Raw genomic sequence first — 18,809 nt, 5'->3', positions numbered from 1 at the left:
GCGAAGGTGGGCGTGACAGTGAGAAAAACACTGAATAACCATCGAAAGGATAACGCTCCACTAGTCGGGGCGTGGAATGTCTTAAGGTTGAACATGGCAGGGGTCCTAGAGCTTTTTAAAATGTTCGAACTAGATATAGTGGGGGTCAGTGAAGTGAAATGGAAAGAAGGCAAGAATTTCTGGTGAGTATATGGTAATATCAACAGCAGCTGTAAATGGTGTATCGAAAGTAAGAATGGTTATGAACAGGACGATAGGCGACGTAGTATGTTACTCTGAACATCTCAGTGACAGGATTGTTCTTATCAGAATCGACAGCGAAACGAACACCAACAACGATAGTTCAGATACACATACCGACGACACAAGCTGAAGATGAAGAGATAGAGGAAGGATATTGAAAGGGCAATACAGTACGAAAAGGGACATGAAAATCTAATAGTCATGTAGGACTGGAATGCAGTTGTAGGGGAAGGAGTAGGAGCAAAGGTTGCAGGAGGATATGAGTTTGGGACAAGGGATGAGAGAGGAGAAAGATTAACTGCGTTCTGTAATAAATTCCAACTAGTTATAGCCAAACGTCGGTCAAGAATTACAGTTATAGCAAAGGTCGGTCAATAATTAAAAGTAAAGGATGTATGGTTGGAAAAGACCGAGTGTTACGGGAAGATTTCAGTTAGGTTACATCGTTGTCACACAGGGTTCTGAAATTGAATACTAGATTGTAAGGCGTACCCAGGAGCAGATGTACCCTCAGATCACAATGTAGTAGTGATGAAGAGTACAATAAAGTTCAAGAGATTATTCAGGAAGAATCAATTCGCAAGGGAGTGGGATACACAAGTACTAATGAATGACGAGATACACTTGAAGATTTCTAATGCTGTACATACAGCAATAATGAATAGCTCAGTAGGCAGTGTGGATGAAGACAAGTGGACATCTCTAAAAAGGGCAATCCCAGAACTTGAAAAGAAAAACATAGGTACAATGAAGGTAACTGCGAAGAAACACTGGCTAGCAGAAGAAATACTTCAGTTGATAGATGAAGGAGCCAGGGAAATTCCGGAATGTAGGAATACAAGTCGCGGAGGAATGAAATAAATAGGATGTGCAGTGAAGTAAGATGAGATGCCAGCATGAAAACTGTGCCGAAATCGAAAACGAAATGGTTGTTGGAAGAACTGATTCAGTATATGGGAAACTCAAAACAACCTTCGGTGAAATTGAATGCAAGGGTGGCAACACTAAGACTGGAACGATAACCCCACAACTAAACGCAGAGGAGAGAGCGGTTAGGTGGAAAAAGTACATTGAAAGCCTCTGCGAGGGGAAAGATTTGTATGATGTCATAGAAGAAGCAAAAGGAGTCGATTTAGAAGAGATAGGGGATCCCGTATTAAAATCAATATTTATGAGAGCTTTGAAGGACTTAAGTTCTAATAAGACAGAAGGGATACATAAGATTTCATCGGAATTTCTAAAATAATTGGAGGATGTAGCAAAAAACGACTGTTCCGTTAGTGTGTTGGAGGTATGGCCGGGTGACACCCTGTCTAACTTTCAGAAAAATGTCATCCACCTATCCTCTGTGCCCTCGGTGGCTCAGATGGATACAGCGTCTGTCATGTAAGCAGGAGATCCCGGGTTCGAGTCCCGGTCGGGGCACACATTTTCAACATGTCCCTAATGAAGTACATCAACGCCTGCTTGCAGCTAGGGTGTCCATTTAATTGTCGTTTCATTTCTAGCAAAGCTGCATGGTCATCTACGGTAACTGTTCTTTCAGGAACAGATACTATCGTCATGTATAGTTAAAATATGGCTTCCCAGCCATTGACCTTCTTGTGCAAACGCACACACTATGCTTGAACTCGTACGGGACTTGGTAGATTAATCTGCCACGAGTAATGAGTTTGATGGGCAGACATCTCTTAGGCGCACTACGAATGTAGGGGTGTGGACATGTTGGGAATGTGGGTCTCACAGGGAGCGTGCAAGGGATAAGTCCCTGCAGTCGCGCTATCCTCTGTGCCCTCGGTGTCTCAGATGGATAGAGCGCCTCCCATGTCAGCAGGAGATCCCGGGTTCGAGTACCGGTCGGGGCACACATTTTCAACATGTTCCTAATGAAGTACATCAACGCCTGTTTGCAGCTTGGGTGACCACTTCATTATCGTTTAATTCCGAAGGCTGCAAGATATGACAAGTCTGATAATTATAGCACAATCACCTTTTCAACTCACGCGTTAGATGATGATCAGTTTGGCTTTAGGAAAAGAAAAGGCACCAGAGAGGCCACTGTGCAAAAATGGTTCAAATGGTTCTGAGCACTGTGGGACTTAACTTCAGAGGTCATCAGTCCCCTAGCACTTAGAACTACTTAAACCTAACTAACCTAAGGACACCACACACATTCATGCCCAAGGCAGGATTCGAACCTGCGACCGCAGCGGTCTCGCAGTTCCAGACTGTGGCGCCTAGAACCCGATGGCCACTCCGGCCGGCGGGGCAACTGTGACTTGGAGGTCGATAATGGAAGCAAGACTAAAGAAAAATCAAGACACGTTGTTAGGGTTTGTAGAACTGGAAAAAGCGAATGTCCGAGTAAAATGGTGAACGAAGCCCTATGATTAAAAAGGGTGCAAGAAATTTATATAGTCTTTTGCTTCTATTGTGCAATCAGTACATCGTAGAAGCAACGATGGAAATAGGAAAAGTGCATGAGTGGAACTAAAAATTACGGTGAATGGATATCTCTGATATGGATCGCTGACGACATTGTTATCTTGAGTGAAAGTGAAGCAGAATTACATGATGTGCTGAATGGAATTAACAGTCTAAGGAGTACAGAATACGAATTGATGGTAAATCGCAGAAAGAAGAAAGGAATGAGTAGCAGAAATGCCAACAGCGAGAAACTTAACACCAGTATTGATTGCCATCAAGTAAATGGAGTTAAAGAATTCTATTGTCTAGGTAGCAAAGTACCCAGCTATGGACAGACCAAGAACATCAAAAGCAGATTAGCACTGGCAAAGAGAAGTACTAGTACCAAACATACGCCTTAATTTGAGGAAGATAGTTCTGACACTGTGCGTTTGGAGCACAGCATTGTATGGTAGTGAGATGTGGACTATGAAAAAACAGAAATAGAAGAGAATCGAAGCGTTTGCCATTTAGTGCTATATCAGAATGTTGAAAATTAGGTTTTGCTCAGAATCGGAAAGGGAAATAATATGTCCAAATCACTGACAACAGAAGAGAATCGAAGCGTTTGAGATTTACTGCTATAGCCGAGTACTGAAAATTAGGTGAACCAATAACGTGACTAATGAGGAGATTCTGTGCAGAATCGGAGAGGGAAACAATATGTGTAAAACACAAGGGGAAGGCGCGGGATGACGAGACATATGTTAAGACAAGGACTGCCCTCCATGGTACTAGAGGGGGCTACAGATGGAAAAAACTATAGAGGAAGACAGCTATTGCAATACATCCAGCAAACAATTGAGTACTTTGGCTTTAATTGCTACTCTGGGGTGAGAGGTTGGCACAGAAGAGGAATTCATGGCGAGCTGCTTGAAACCATTCAGAACACTGATGACTGAAAACAAAAGAAAAGGAATAAGGCAGCAGATGACAGGCATGAGTACCTCAGCTAACAAACAGCACGACAACACTTGATGCGCATCTCCTGGCTACGCTCCAATCGGTTGCAGCCTGGAAGGCTGAAAAGCCGTGTCCTGGTCAGATGAGCCCCGATTTCAGATGGTAGGAGGTGATGCTAGGTTTCGAGTTTGAGCAGACCTCACGAAGCCGTGTACCCAAGTCGTCAACAGAGCACCATGAAATTTGGTAGTTCAGATGTGTGTAAATTCCTATGGGACCAAACTGCTGAGGTCATCGGTCCCTAGACTTACACATTAATGGAACTAACTTAACTAAGAACAGTTCACACACCCATGCCCGAGAGAGGACTCGAACAACCGGCGGAAGTGGCCGCGTAGTTCGTGACATGGCGCCTCAAATCTTGCGGAATTTGGTGGTGGTTCCATAACGGAGAGAACTGTGTTTACGTGTAGTAGACTCAGTCCTCTAGTTCATCTGAACCGATCACTGACATGAAACGTTTATTTTGGGGTACTTGGAGACCAATTGCAACCATTCATGGATTTCACGCTGTTAAACAATAATGGAATTTTGTGGGATGCCAATGTGCCATTTTACAATATTTACAATATTAATGTGCTAATAGTAAACTGCAGAAGCGTCTATAGAAAGGTCCCAGAACTGCTCTCATTAATAAACGGTCACAACGCCCATATAGTACTAGGAACAGAAAGTTGGCTGAAACCAGACGTAAACAGTAATGAAATCCTAAACTCTGATTGGAATGTATACCGCAGAGATAGGCTGGACAGTGAAGGGGGAGGCGTGTTTATAGCGATAAGAAGTGCAATAGTATCGAAGGAAATTGACGGAGATTCGAATTGTGAAATGATTTGGGTGAAGGTCACGGTTAAAGCAGGCTCAGACATGGTAATTGGATGTCTCTATAGGCCCCCGGGCTCAGCAGCTGTTGTGGCTCAGCACCTGAAGAATAATTTGGAAAATATTTCGAGTAGATTTCCCCACCATGTTATAGTTCTGGGTGGAGATTTTAATTTGCCGGATATAGACTGGGAGACTCAAACGTTCATAACGGGTGGCAGGGACAAAGAATCCAGTGAAATATTTTTAAGTGCTTTATCTGAAAACTACCTTGAGCAGTTAAACAGAAAACCGACTCGTGGCGATAATATATTAGACCTTCTGGTGACAAACAGACCCGAACTATTTGAATCAGTTAATGCAGAACAGGGAATCAGCGATCATAAAGCGGTTACTGCGTCGATGATTTCAGCCGTAAATAGAAATATTAAAAAAGGTAGGAAGATTTTTCTGTTTAGCAAAAGTGACAAAAAGCAGATTACAGAGTACCTGACGGCTCAACACAAAAGTTTTGTCTCAAGTGCAGATAGTGTTGAGGATCAGTGGACAAAGTTCAAAACCATGGTACAATATGCGTTAGATGAGTATGTGCCAAGCAAGATCGTAAGAGATGGAAAAGAGCCACCGTGGTACAACAACCGAGTTAGAAAACTGCTGCGGAAGCAAAGGGAACTTCACAGCAAACATAAACATAGCCAAAGCCTTGCAGACAAACAAAAATTACGCGAAGCGAAATGTAGTGTGAGGAGGGCTATGCGAGAGGCTTTCAATGAATTCGAAAGTAACGTTCTATGTACTGACTTGGCAGAAAATCCTAAGAAATTTTGGTCCTATGTCAAAGCGGTAGGTGGATCAAAACAAAATGTCCAGACACTCTGTGACCAAAATGGTACTGAAACAGAGGATGACAGACTAAAGGCCGAATTACTAAATGTCTTCTTCCAAAGCTGTTTCACAGAGGAAGACTGCACTGTGCTTCCTTCTCTAGATTGTCGCACAGTTGACAAAATGGTAGATATCGAAGTAGACGACAGAGGGATAGAGAAACAATTAAAATCGCTCAAAAGAGGAAAGGCCGCTGGTCCTGATGGGATACCAGTTCGATTTTACACAGAGTACGCGAAGGAACTTGCCCCCCTTCTTGCAGCGGTGTACCGTAGGTCTCTAGAAGAGCGAAGCGTTCCAAAGGATTGGAAAAGGGCACAGGTCATCCCCGTTCTCAAGAAAAGACGTCGAACAGATGTGCAGAACTATAGACCTATATCTCTAACGTCGATCAGTTGTAGAATTTTGGAACACGTATTATGTTCGAGTATAATGTCTTTTCTGGAGACTAGAAATCTACTCTGTAGGAATCAGCATGGGTTTCGAAAAAGACGATCGTGTGAAACCCAGCTCGCGCTATTCGTCCACGAGACTCAGAGGGCCTTAGACACGGGTTCACAGGTAGATGCCGTGTTTCTTGACTTCCGCAAGGCGTTTGACACAGTTCCCCATAGTCGTTTAATGAACAAAGTAAGAGCATACGGACTATCAGATCAATTGTGTGATTGGATTGAGGAGTTCCTAGATAACAGAACGCAGCACGTCATTCTCAATGGAGAGAAGTCTTCCGAAGTAAGAGTGATTTCAGGTGTGCCGCAGGGGAGTGTCATAGGACCGTTGCTATTCACAATATACATAAATGACCTGGTGGATGACATCGGAAGTTCACTGAGGCTTTTTGCAGATGATGCTGTGGTGTATCGAGAGGTTGCAACAATGGAAAATTGTACTGAAATGCAGGGAGATCTGCAGCGAATTGACGCATGGTGCACGGAATGGCAATTGAATCTCAATGTAGCGAAGTGTAATGTGATGCGAATACATAGAAAGATAGGTCCCTTATCATTTAGCTACAAAATAGCAGGTCAGCAACTGGAAGCAGTTAAATCCATAAATTATCTGGGAGTACGCATTAGGAGTGATTTAAAATGGAATGATCATATAAAGTTGATCGTCGGTAAAGCAGATGCCAGACTGAGATTCATTGGAAGAATCCTAAGGAAATGCAATCCGACAACAAAGGAAGTAGGTTACAGTACGCTTGTTCGCCCAATGCTTGAATACTGCTCAGCAGTGTGGGATCCGTACCAGGTAGGGTTGATAGAAGAGATAGAGAAGATCCAACGGAGAGCAGCGCGCTTCGTTACAGGATCATTTAGTAATTGCGAAAGCGTTACGGAGATGATAGATAAACTCCAGTGGAAGACTCTGCAGGAGAGACGCTCAGTAGCTCGGTACGGGCTTTTGTTGAAGTTTCGAGAACATACCTTCACCGAAGAGTCAAGCAGTATATTGCTCCCTCCTACGTATATCTCGCGAAGAGACCATGAGGATAAAATCAGAGAGATTAGAGCCCACACAGAAGCATACCGACAATCCTTCTTTCCACGTACAATACGAGACTGGAATAGAAGGGAGAACCGATAGAGGTACTCAGGGTACCCTCCGCCACACACCGTCAGGTGGCTTGCGGAGTACGGATGTAGATGTAGATGTAGATGTACCGGGCCACAATTGTTCGCAATTGGTTTGAAGAACATTTTGGACACTTTGAGATAGTGATACAGTCATCCGGAATATCTGACATGAATCCCATCGACTATTACAGGACACAACAGAGGTCAGTCCCAGCAGAAAATGCTGCACCGCCTAAATTTTCACAATTGTGGAAAAAATACAGAGGTAGTATGGCTCAATATTTGCGTAGGGTACCTCCAGCGACTTTTTAAGTCCATGCCACATCGACTTGCTGTAGTACACCGTGAAGAAGGAGATCACGCGCTGTATTAAGAATATTCCACATCTTTTGTCTATTCAGTGTATACGTAGAAGTGAACAACGAAACACGGGTACAACAATATCCACCGGGTTTTGCTAGTAGTCATTATCTTATGAAAATAATTTACACGCGCAAAGAAAGCTTTTCTTCCCTCTCATTTTATTTCCTCACAGTCCATATACTCACTTAGTGAAATAATGTTCATACGTTTGAACTATTTTTTCATATAATCTCGTTGCTTATTACCAGATCCGGATTTTGGCAGCTGAACTTGTTAAATGGTCCTTAGTGTTACCTTACTTTTAGCTGTCAAATTAATAATTTGAACTCTCTTTAGCTCATAATAACTCATACTGTTAACAAAATTGCTGATCATCAAAATTTACCATTCATTCACACTGTAAGTATTACCCGATTATTATATGAGCAGTTATTTATGTTCACTAGCTTTCCTTTCCAGTCATCCGTTCCTCGTACAAATTCCTCGTTTTTTCTGATATGCTCCATATTTCCCACAAGAGCCATTTTCCTACTTTACATGATCGGTTTCGTGAGAAATTTGCGTATTTTGTTGTTATTTGACATCGTTAAATATGGAAACAATCGACAGGCAACTTAAAAAGCACGGATTAAAAATCCTTGGTCAAGATCGCTAGAATATCTATATCAATAACTAGTTCCATCTCAATGACGAACCTTCGTGAAATCCAAAAAACAGAAACATGCCTATAAGAGATTAGCAATAATAAAATTCATTTGATAATTGCACTTGTATTGTACAATAAATATGAATATAAAATAATTATTTTGTTCAATGTGCGTATTAGCCAGTAGGCATTACATATCGTCATAATCTGTTGAGCTAGATCACTCTTTTGAACTGAAAGCCGTATGGATTTTTACATACAGAAATATATATTAAATCGTGACAAAAGTGAAGAAATACAGACTTATATTAGGTAAATTGTGAGAAACTACTTTCTTATCTATTGTAAAAGGTTGTCATTGGTTTTTTACGACGTTTGCCATTTGTCATATATAGATCCATAACTCTTACTGCCAAAATTGTTCGTTAACACACGGTAACTGACAGCGGTAACAGTTACATATCCCGTATGGGGCTGTAAAGAAGACGTATCATTCGCAGTGTTAGCTACAACAAGTACTAAAAGTTTCCTGTAGCTGGCGTTGCGAGAGAAATGTCTCTTTTACAGACCTATTGGAGCACGTAACTGTTAGGGCTATCTGACACTGTTTGTGTATTAACACACACGTGTGGCAATATGGAGACTGGATGTATTCATGGTAAATGGCCAACATCGTACTTTTTCTCTCTCACACATTTTTATTTAATATTTTACATAGTGACAACTTTTTACTTTAAGTAAGTAACAGCTTGCTACTATATGCTATAATATTATAATGCAGTATGTATTCGTTTTTGTCTCGATGTAATACACTCCTGGAAATGGAAAAAAGAACACATTGACACCGGTGTGTCAGACCCACCATACTTGCTCCGGACACTGCGAGAGGGCTGTACAAGCAATGATCACACGCACGGCACTGCGGACACACCAGGAACCGCGGTGTTGGCCGTCGAATGGCGCTAGCTGCGCAGCATTTGTGCACCGCCGCCGTCAGTGTCAGCCAGTTTGCCGTGGCATACGGAGCTCCATCGCAGTCTTTAACACTGGTAGCATGCCGCGACAGCGTGGACGTGAACCATATGTGCAGTTGACGGACTTTGAGCGAGGACGTATAGTGGGCATGCGGGAGGCCGGGTGGACGTACCGCCGAATTGCTCAACACGTGGGGCGTGAGGTCTCCACAGTACATCGATGTTGTCGCCAGTGGTCGGCTGAAGGTGCACGTGCCCGACGACCTGGGACCGGACCGCAGCGACGCAGGGATGCACGCCAAGACCGTAGGATTCTACGCAGTGCAGTAGGGGACCGCACCGCCACTTCCCAGCAAATTAGGGACACTGTTCCTCCTGGGGTATCGGCGATCACCATTCGCAACCGTCTCCATGAAGCAGGGCTACGGTCCCGCACACAGTTAGGCCGTCTTCCGCTCAAGCCCCAACATCGTGCAGCCCGCCTCCAGTGGTGTCGCGACAGGCGTGAATGGAGGGACGAATGGAGACGTGTCGTCTTCAGCGATGAGAGTCGCTTCTGCCTTGGTGCCAGTGATGGCCGTATGCGTGTTTGGCGCCGTGCAGGTGCGCGCCACAATCAGGACTGCATACGACCGAGGCACACAGGGCCAACACCCGGCATCATGGTGAGGGGAGCGATCTCCTACACTGGCCGTACACCTCTGGTGATCGTCGAGGGGACACTGAATAGTGCACGGTACATCCAAACCGTCATCGAACCCATCGTTCTACCATTCCTAGACCGGCAAGGGAACTTGCTGTTCCAACAGGACAATGCACGTCCGCATGTATCCCGTGCCACCCAACGTGCTCTAGAAGACGTAAGTCAACTACCCTGGCCAACAAGATCTCCGGATCTGTCCCCATTGAGCGTGTTTGGGACTGGATGAAGCGTCGTCTCACGCGGTCTGCACGTCCACCACGAACGCTGGTCCAACTGAGGCGCCAGGTGGAAATGGCATGGCAAGCCGTTCCACAGGACTACATCCAGCATCTCTACGATCATCTCCATGGGGGAATAGCAGCCTGCATTGCTGCGAAAGGTGGATATACAGTGCACTAGTGCCGACATTGTGCATGCTCTGTTGCCTGTGTCTATGTGCCTGTGGTCCTGTCAGTGTGATCATGTGATGTATCTGAACCCAGGAATGTGTCAATAAAGTTTCCCCTTCCTGGGACAATGAATTAACGGTGTTCTTATTTCAATTTCCAGGAGTGTATATTATTCACTATCTTCATACCCATAAGAGACGTCAGTTTAGTAAGAGGAACTGGCAGCGGCAACAGTTTTTGACTACGTGTAATGCATGCTTGCTAATACACAAAGCATCAAACAATAATTTCATTTTATATTTTTTCGTATGGTACACTTTCATACAATAAACATGTGTTGCTATTATTACACTCTTATATGAAAGTTAATTAATTTTAGATCTGAAGATGGATTGTCAGTGACCTGAAACAAATTATAAATATATTTTAGCGATCTTTACATGGGCTATGTAGTCCACATATTTTTCCCAGAAATTGTTGAGTCTCTTAACAAACCACATCGTGGACTACGCTTACAAAAAGATTTCAGCGAGACACTAGCTTACTTCATGAAGGTTTTATGAAGGAACTGGTCCTTATACGAAAGACGTAGAGACCATAAATCTTTTTATTATTGGCATAATGTTTGTTTCCTTGATTCGGTTTAGTCTTCCATGAAATTCAAAGTACCTGCTTGTGAATTTGATAGCGTTATTTTGCTCTCATAATACTGGTCTCCAACGCCCTAGATCATTGATGCACCGTCCTCATTTAGGAGCAGTATTAGTTACATAAAAACTATTTGACGGCCACAAAAGAGTTTAATTATAATTGGTTATAATGGAGCACGCTGTCTCCTGATTTCCACTCATATACGCTAACTCAAAAGCTACTACCCCAGATTCAACGACTAATTTATTTTAGAACGTTAAGCACTTGTGAAGCATTCTTATTGTCTTGAATGCAGAAATCACGTATTCTAAGCAGAGACACGTTCGTTATTTACATCCCTTCTTCAATGGGGAACGACTTTCTGTATCAAGGCCTCTTTTTTGGCCGTAACCAGTTGCGTTAGCAACCGAGAAATCAGTAATGTAAACGGGATATCCTGAAGTTTATAATTTGACTCTGAAAGAAGATCGAGCACATATTACCCAAGAGGCCCGAAAGCTACCCAGTTCAAGAATGAATCACTTTCCTGTACACTGCGCGCTGTTTTCTGAACTTTCTGACAGATTAAAACTGCGTGCCCGACTGCAACTCAAAGAAATAATCTTGCCATTCGTTGATAGTGCTATAACCGAATGATTCATCCACACACGGTTCACCATCCGTTGTCACAGCTTTATTTCCATCCAAACCTCTACCATATGCTCCAAAATTCACCTAAGTTCTCTTGCACCACTTGCTGTCTATCACGTACTCGTGGATCCGTATTGGCAGGTTGTGTGTCTGGTCTAGTGGGTGAGAATTTAACTGGACAACAGTAAGGCCCGAGGTTACAGTTCCGATTCGACAGAGAGTTTCAGTCTGCGAGGAAGTTTAATCAGTCCACTTGATTCTGCATGCCCAACAACGGCCTAACTCCATTTGAGGAATTCCTCTGGTACTGGGGTTTCTACGTTCTACTCCATCAAATGGGTCATGAGTACCTCCGTTCGAGGAAAATTGTAGCTGTTTGAGTGACGTGCCGTGATATATAATTTTAGCTTATAGTGGTCGCCGATAGCTGTCTTAGGTAATTATTCTAGACAGACGGCCCACATTGTTCCTAATCACACACCACTTCAACATATGAGTAATCCTAACATCATGTACCCATAAATATATAGAGGGTTCAGACCATCTTGCACATACCGCGAAGATAACATGGGTGAACGAACACTACCATAGGACGCTGGAAGATTAGACAAAGGCAAATGTGCTTCCCATTGGTGCAGTGTTCGGAGATGGTACAAGATGATGGCACGTTACGATACCCTAGGAAACCTTTTGGCACGCAATTCACAACACTGCACTCTAAAACGCAGGCGTTTACGGATTCTCGTAAAATCGCCTACATGCAAGCTCTGGTTGGAGTGGTTATCCTCCAGATGGACCCTATTGCGATCATTGTGTGCATGTGATAGCCACTTGATCTGCCACATCCCTGTCACCGTTTCATAGGCTATGCCCAGGCTGTGAGATTTCTAGGGTCTCAGTTGTCTTTCCATCCCCGCCCATAGCAGGGCACGGCACGTGTAAAAGCGAGTCTTATGACATGATCCAAACCCATTTGCTGAAAGGTGGAGGATGTCACATTAATGCGGCCACCTGCCAAACAGCTAGATTGTTCACCTTTTGGAGTTTGGACGAGCAGGAAAAGAATCCATGGGTTCTGGAAGGTACGGAAATGGATGTAGAGCCATTGTGGCTCCAGTGCTACTGCCAGGTGTACTATGCTTATTGGTTGAGGATCACTATTGCGAACAGCCCGATCGAGCTGGTCCAAGACAGTCTCAACAGGCTTCAAATCCGAGGAGTTTGGTAGGCAAAGGAGTACGCCACACTGAACCTTGCACTCTTGAATTCACGGTCGAACATTGAGAAGTGCGTTCGTTCTGTACACTTGGGGCTCCATAGGTGAGACATGCAGTGATACCCAGCTGCTTCAAGCTCCTTTATGATAATCTCTCATTTATGGTCCAGACAGAACTATTGTTACCTCGTCACCGGTATAGGATAGCGCCATATTGCCATCCGCGGTATACCTCAACCACAGCAGCATGCGAACACTTTACAAACTCAGATTTTGGAAATTGTTGTACCCTTGTGCAGAAAGCCAATGTTCAGGACCTCATTGCAAAAACGACTGCAGCGTACCACCCCCTCCCCCCCCCTCCCTCCCCCTCACACACACACACACACACACACACACACACACACACACACACTGCTAGTGCTACCACGAGCCGTCGAGCATTTGCGGCGGTGACATTCATGTGACTAGACCATGTATTATGTGGAATATAATATGTGCATACTATGAATTAGGGTTTCTGTTACGTTTTCCGTTGAATGTCACCACAGAACAGTGAGGGCATTCAAAGAGGAGCAAGCTGTCGTCCTCAGCAGCACCCTGCCGCGAGCTGTATCTACAGAGAGAGCAAAGCGAGAGACAGCGCACTAATTTGGTAGAAACGTATCCGAAACACCGAATATAACGTTTCGTCTTGTCCTCATTAGGAACGTAACGTAATTTACATTGACATATTTGTATGTCATCGAGTGATAGGCCGAGATCCTATCGTCGATCTAATGTGTCCCATATTAGCAGATATTGAGATATCATGGATTAGAATATCTATACATTGGCTTTAGGTGTCTCATTATGTCACGTCCTCATTGCCATCGGGACGAAAGTGAGTGTTTCAACGTAAATATAGATTTGTATTATTCCAATGGTCATAAATACATACTGCTCGAGATTACTTATGTAAGTCAGATACTGTTACTGAAAAGCGAACAAAACGCAGTCATATTAATCCTTGAGGAAACGAGGGTTGCTTATGGGTGCTGAATGAGTCTGAAACTATACTATGAGGTACCTGAGCCTGGTTCGAGTCCAAGTGTGCCTGGTTGTGCAAGTCCTGGTGTAGTGTCTCCAGTCAGTACGGGGGACGGTGCTACCACAGCTCCAGGAGTAGATTCAGGTACATTAGCGGGTGATGGTGTAGCTGCATCTGAAATAAAGACTATAATCATTAACCTTACTGTATACATGGACCTAGAATTATGTGTGTCCGTAAGGCGAAGTACTGTGATCAGTCCTTCCGAACTCCACGCGCCATTACTTGCTCGATTGCTTCAAGTTTCTTTACTTCTTTCACCTAAATTGGTTAATGTCTGCAAGTGTACCTCAAGGTCTTAAATTAGATTTGCAGATTCCGCCATGATTGTATCTGATACACGCAATAATAAATATTAATAATTGATCTTGTAATAATTTCCGGGTATGCAGCCGGATCCCGTCGACATTCTGCCACCATATTTCGGCCCAGAGACGTCCGTCCATCATCAGGTGAGTACACAACTACCGAGGAGCCTAGTTTTTTTGACAATGTGAGAAAAAAAGTACAGTGAACATGTTTTTTTTATTGTTATTTTCAAACCTGTTTACAGGCAGACCAGCAGCAGCACACTACGCCGCTCTTCGGCCGCAGAGAAACATACAAGATACAAATGACGACAATGTAAAAAAAAAAAAAAAAATACGGTGGGAAGAGACCAGGTGCCGTCGCGGTATTTATGCCGAATCTCGCGCATGCGAAATGTAATGGCATCCTACAGCGCATGCGTGAGGTGTTGACATGCGCGGCATAGCCGAGTTGTACGTGCTGCCCTCGGTGGTGAAAATAAAAGATTATCTAGTCATTCAGTATCGAATGACGCTGTCGAGTCCGCTGTGATTGTATATATGTGATAAATTCGCTTTATATCACAGCTGCTAACATTCGAGGGCCAGAAACATGCACTCGGTCAACATCTGTACAGCTTCTGTTAACTACTGAAATTTTTTTCTCTTAGCTAAATTTTCATGTTTCATTATATGGTTCCAGTGCTATGTACATAGAATAGACACTTTCGATTATAATATGGGATATCTTAATATGCTTTGTTTCTTTCAATGAGTAATTTTTTACTACATTTATTAAATCAATTGTCGTTATATGATTCAAATATTTATTTTGATTTCTATTGTAGCTTGTACCAAACGTTGTTAACCTTCATTGAGGAGCATGACAATATTCTATTCGTCGTAGGATAATACACATGAGGAAGGGTAGCGCCTAGTTCTATCCCCTTGAAACTGGAAACACACTGAAACTAGAAAAAGATGGGTTCAGACTAATTTTATACATTATTGAGTTAATTACGTAAACCAGACGAAGTTTCTTAGCATTCGTGCACTCTGGAATTTTGTTGTGGTATGACGACACATGTCAATAATGACAACCAATCTTTACCATTTCTGTTTCAATAACTTTTTATTTAATATAGCATTTTAAATCAGAAATAAATCTACGATTTCAAGAGGAGAAGCTCAAAGAATGTTCAAATTGCAATTAAATTTCTTGACAGGCTTGTACATCAGATGAAGCTGACGCTATACAAACTAGTTTTGTAAGATTATCATGCGAAAGTAATACAGCTGAACCATCCTCCCTGAGAAATTGTAGTTGATAATCCAAAGGTACTTTAATAAGTATCATCTTTTCGCGTGTGAGATCAATTTCTGAAAATACATTAAAGCATATTCATTACCGATTTTCCAATGGTGCCAAGAAAACAGCTTCATGATGAAGGCTAATTTTTTATGAATCACTGAAACTTGAAATAAGTGAACTGCTCGTACTTTTATTTTGGAAAAAGCACTGCAATATCTGAAGCAAGTTATCATTTCTTTATGACAGAATTCGTATCTTTATCAGAAAGTTTCTCTGCCTTTTGCTAATTGTTCGAGACTGCAGCTAGCCTTGAGAAAAGAGTCTTGTTTCTTTATTTCTACTTTCTGTTTGAGAGTATCGGCATTTTAGCTGAATCCTAATCTTATGTAGGTTACTAGATGCCTGATCAGTTGTAATTGATTGTGATTCTCCACTGCTAGCGCTGGCTCGCCAATATTTCGGATGTAGTGAATAAGCATAGAAGTTTAATGTCCCTACAGAGCAATTTTCTTTGGACAAGTATCGTGTTATGTTGCCGACGCCGCAAAGATTCTCCTAAAGTGAACCCCTCCATCTTCTTCAGACCAGCATCTAACGACAGGTTGTTGGCTGCCTTCAGTCTTCTTACGAAAGTAAGTGAGTTTTCAGTTCACCATGGGATGGTATTTTGAAGGTAAATTAATTTTGTTGAAGTGGTTCGTTGCTCTTATTATTGATTTCATTTCAGTGTTAGTATCGTATCATCAGCTTTATTTGTCAGTTGGAGCACATTTGAGTGTGTAATTACGAATTATTGGAATCTCTGTGGCAGACTGCTTCCAACCTACTTCCCTTCCAGTATAAAGTTACCATGCCTTTGATTACTAATTTTCAAACTAATTTCACTATTAGTGCACGGAGGAATCTAAAAGAAATAACTGCTGTTACCACATTATCTTGATCCACGATATTTTCGCTCACTGGGGAGCTTGGGAGACTAGGGTTTTGTTCTATCCGATTTTCACTCAGAATATTAGAGGTCATGGGGTGTGATTTCAAAATCAGTAAGAAGTGGTCTATTTTTTACGTTTGTCAGTTGAGCGTTTGCGTATCCGTTTTTAACGTAATGTTGTGGTGAATAAGTTATTTGCTGTATTTCTAAGATGCTGATGTGTTCCCACATGTCCAACAAAGTTCGTGTAACCATCAATAGTGGCGTCAGATAATTAGATCACGACATTCTGAGCATATCTAATACCTGTATTCCTTACATTTTTTATTGACCTCCGACATACGAAATTAAGACTGTTTTCACCCAGTTTTGCTCAAATTTTCGCACATGTTCATCCAAGCTCATGTAACCAACAATAGTGTTGCTAAATGAATATATCTCAACTTACTCAATATATCTAATACGTTTATCTAAGAACAATTTCATTCGTTTACTGAATTTTGAATTAATGAATTCTTTTGCATCCTGTCACTTGTCAGGGAACACAGGTCAGTTTATTGGCGAAAGTACTTTAGTGTTCTTCTATTCCGATCTGAAGAAGGGAAAATGCCCTTGCAGTTGAGTTTCTTGAACGTATGTATGTATGACTGTTTGCTGCTTTTCGACGTCAATATACCCGTATGTTATCACATGGCTATCCTAGAACACAAGATGCAACGTGGTACTCTGAATTATTGCGCTTAATTTAGAGGTAGATTCTGCAAATTTTACTGGCTAATTCATTGTTTATTTCCACATTGCGAACAGAATGAATTACATGTCTAACTACTGCTTTTTGTTTGATGGAACCAACTCATTAATTGCATAATAAATATAGTGTGAAATTTCTTGTAAGTCTAGATATCCTAATTTCACGTTGCTGCACATATTGTCCCCTTCTTGTAAGTTATTGGTTCTGACCGAATAGAGACGTAAAGCAAATTTTTCAGGACTACTTCTTGCCTACATGAGGTCAGTGTGTAAGTCGTTATCCTCTGACTCTTTTCGATGCATTACAATGTATTCTCACTAACTGAACTAGCGAGTCCTATTACAGTTGGGCTGCATTTGAATTTCGGTCGTAACAGTCAAGCTGTTTCGAAAATATCTTTCCTCCTTTATGAGTTCTCACAAATAAGTTAATCATAATTGTCGGTTACGTTTTTGGATAGACTTTTTTCATACAATCTACCAATTGATTCCTGTTTTTGACTTTGCTTTACCCTGTAACGTTTCGTACTGTTTATGTGGCAGCAATCTTTTATTTGCGTGTCCTGCCAGGTTCTTCCGTAAGGTAGACGGTCCTCATCGTTAGGAAACAGGTATCTTTTACTCTTCAAATGTTGGCTATCTAACATTTATCGAGACGTGCCAAGACGTATTATACCTACCAGAATGAAATCACTAGTTATGTTTTCTTGGACACTCAGTCAGGAATATACGGTTACATTATTCAGTCCTACTGATAAGCAGCCAGACACAGACGTATCTATATGTGAACAATGTATAGCTAATAGATTCAATTTCAGACGAATATTAGCGTTGTTTATTTTTCCAATGTTTTGATGTGGTTTTATGTGTCTTGGCGTATATGTAGCTAGAATTTAATGGATTTTGTGTAACTGAGAGGGGAATTATATGTGTGGTGAATTTTGGAATTGATAAAAATGTGGTAAGGATAATTCTGAGGAAATGGCTTCGACAGCTTTTTTCTCTTAGAGAACTAGTTGAGGTCTTACAATTTTTTTCTTTTTCTGTGACTAAATTGTTTGAGATGGCCTTTCATCATAGGTTAAAGAGCAGCTGTAGGAGAGTAACAGATGAGGATGAGGAAGAGATTGTAGGCGTTGAAGTAGGGGTTGAGTAAACCCTCGGGTACGTATGAGTGGAGCTGTCTGTGCTAAAAGACAAACAAAACTACGTGACACAATCGGAGAAATGAATGTGGGTCATATAATTAACGTATCCGTTATGAGAGGGTGGCACAATTTTACGTTAACAAGCCAGCGAACAGCTCAGGGGGGGGGGGGGGGCGTCTTTGATAAGTATTCAAAACGCTTAATTTTTGATTAATAATCAGCTTTGGCGGCGCATCTGCAAGACCGAGAACTCCGGCACAGAAGTTACCATCTTTCTGCCAACGGCCTCGTCAATGAGGGCGAAGGAGCCATCCGGGTTTCTGGGCACTCTTTTCTCCTTGGGTTGGAAAACTGCCCCTACACTCGGAGGAGTCAACAATGATCAAGGGGAAGTCGATTCAGAAGGGTACTGTGGGGCGGAGTACGGAAATTATCTGTTGAATAATAAATGTATTTTAATGTAGAAAAGACGCATTTCCCGGCCGAGTAGCAACATATGTGTTGCGGCGGGTGGAAATTTGGTTCTTATGAAAATGTTCCTATGATTTATTTAATGCTGTTGTTTTCCGTTCTCAACACTGGCTCTCTAACTACAATATTGGCAACCAGAAAGTGATTAACAAAACGTGTAGCCTGTAATTAGAATTCCTAGTGCCCACTTCAACTGAGAAATACACTTATAGCCACAGCTTATAACTCTGAGGAATTAGAAGATTGTCTAAGATTCATAATCAAAAACGATTCTTTCAAAAATGTTCACTAT

General features: G+C 42.2%; 1 protein-coding gene across 3 annotated transcripts in view; it reads right to left on the bottom strand.

Moving 5' to 3' along the window:
- The window catches only part of LOC126281591 (proteoglycan 4-like), a 281,963-nt gene that overhangs the window by 56,455 nt on the left and 206,699 nt on the right, over positions 1–18,809 (bottom strand). For all 3 annotated transcript variants that reach the window (XM_049980676.1, XM_049980677.1, XM_049980678.1), the window contains one exon: positions 13,598–13,732. In XM_049980676.1, coding sequence (XP_049836633.1) covers positions 13,598–13,732 — 135 coding nt within the window. The remainder of the gene's footprint in view (positions 1–13,597; positions 13,733–18,809) is intronic.

This window comes from Schistocerca gregaria, chromosome 7 (genome assembly GCF_023897955.1).
Source record: "Schistocerca gregaria isolate iqSchGreg1 chromosome 7, iqSchGreg1.2, whole genome shotgun sequence".
NCBI lineage: Eukaryota > Metazoa > Arthropoda > Insecta > Orthoptera > Acrididae > Schistocerca > Schistocerca gregaria.
This window is presented reverse-complemented; position numbering and strand designations above follow the sequence as displayed.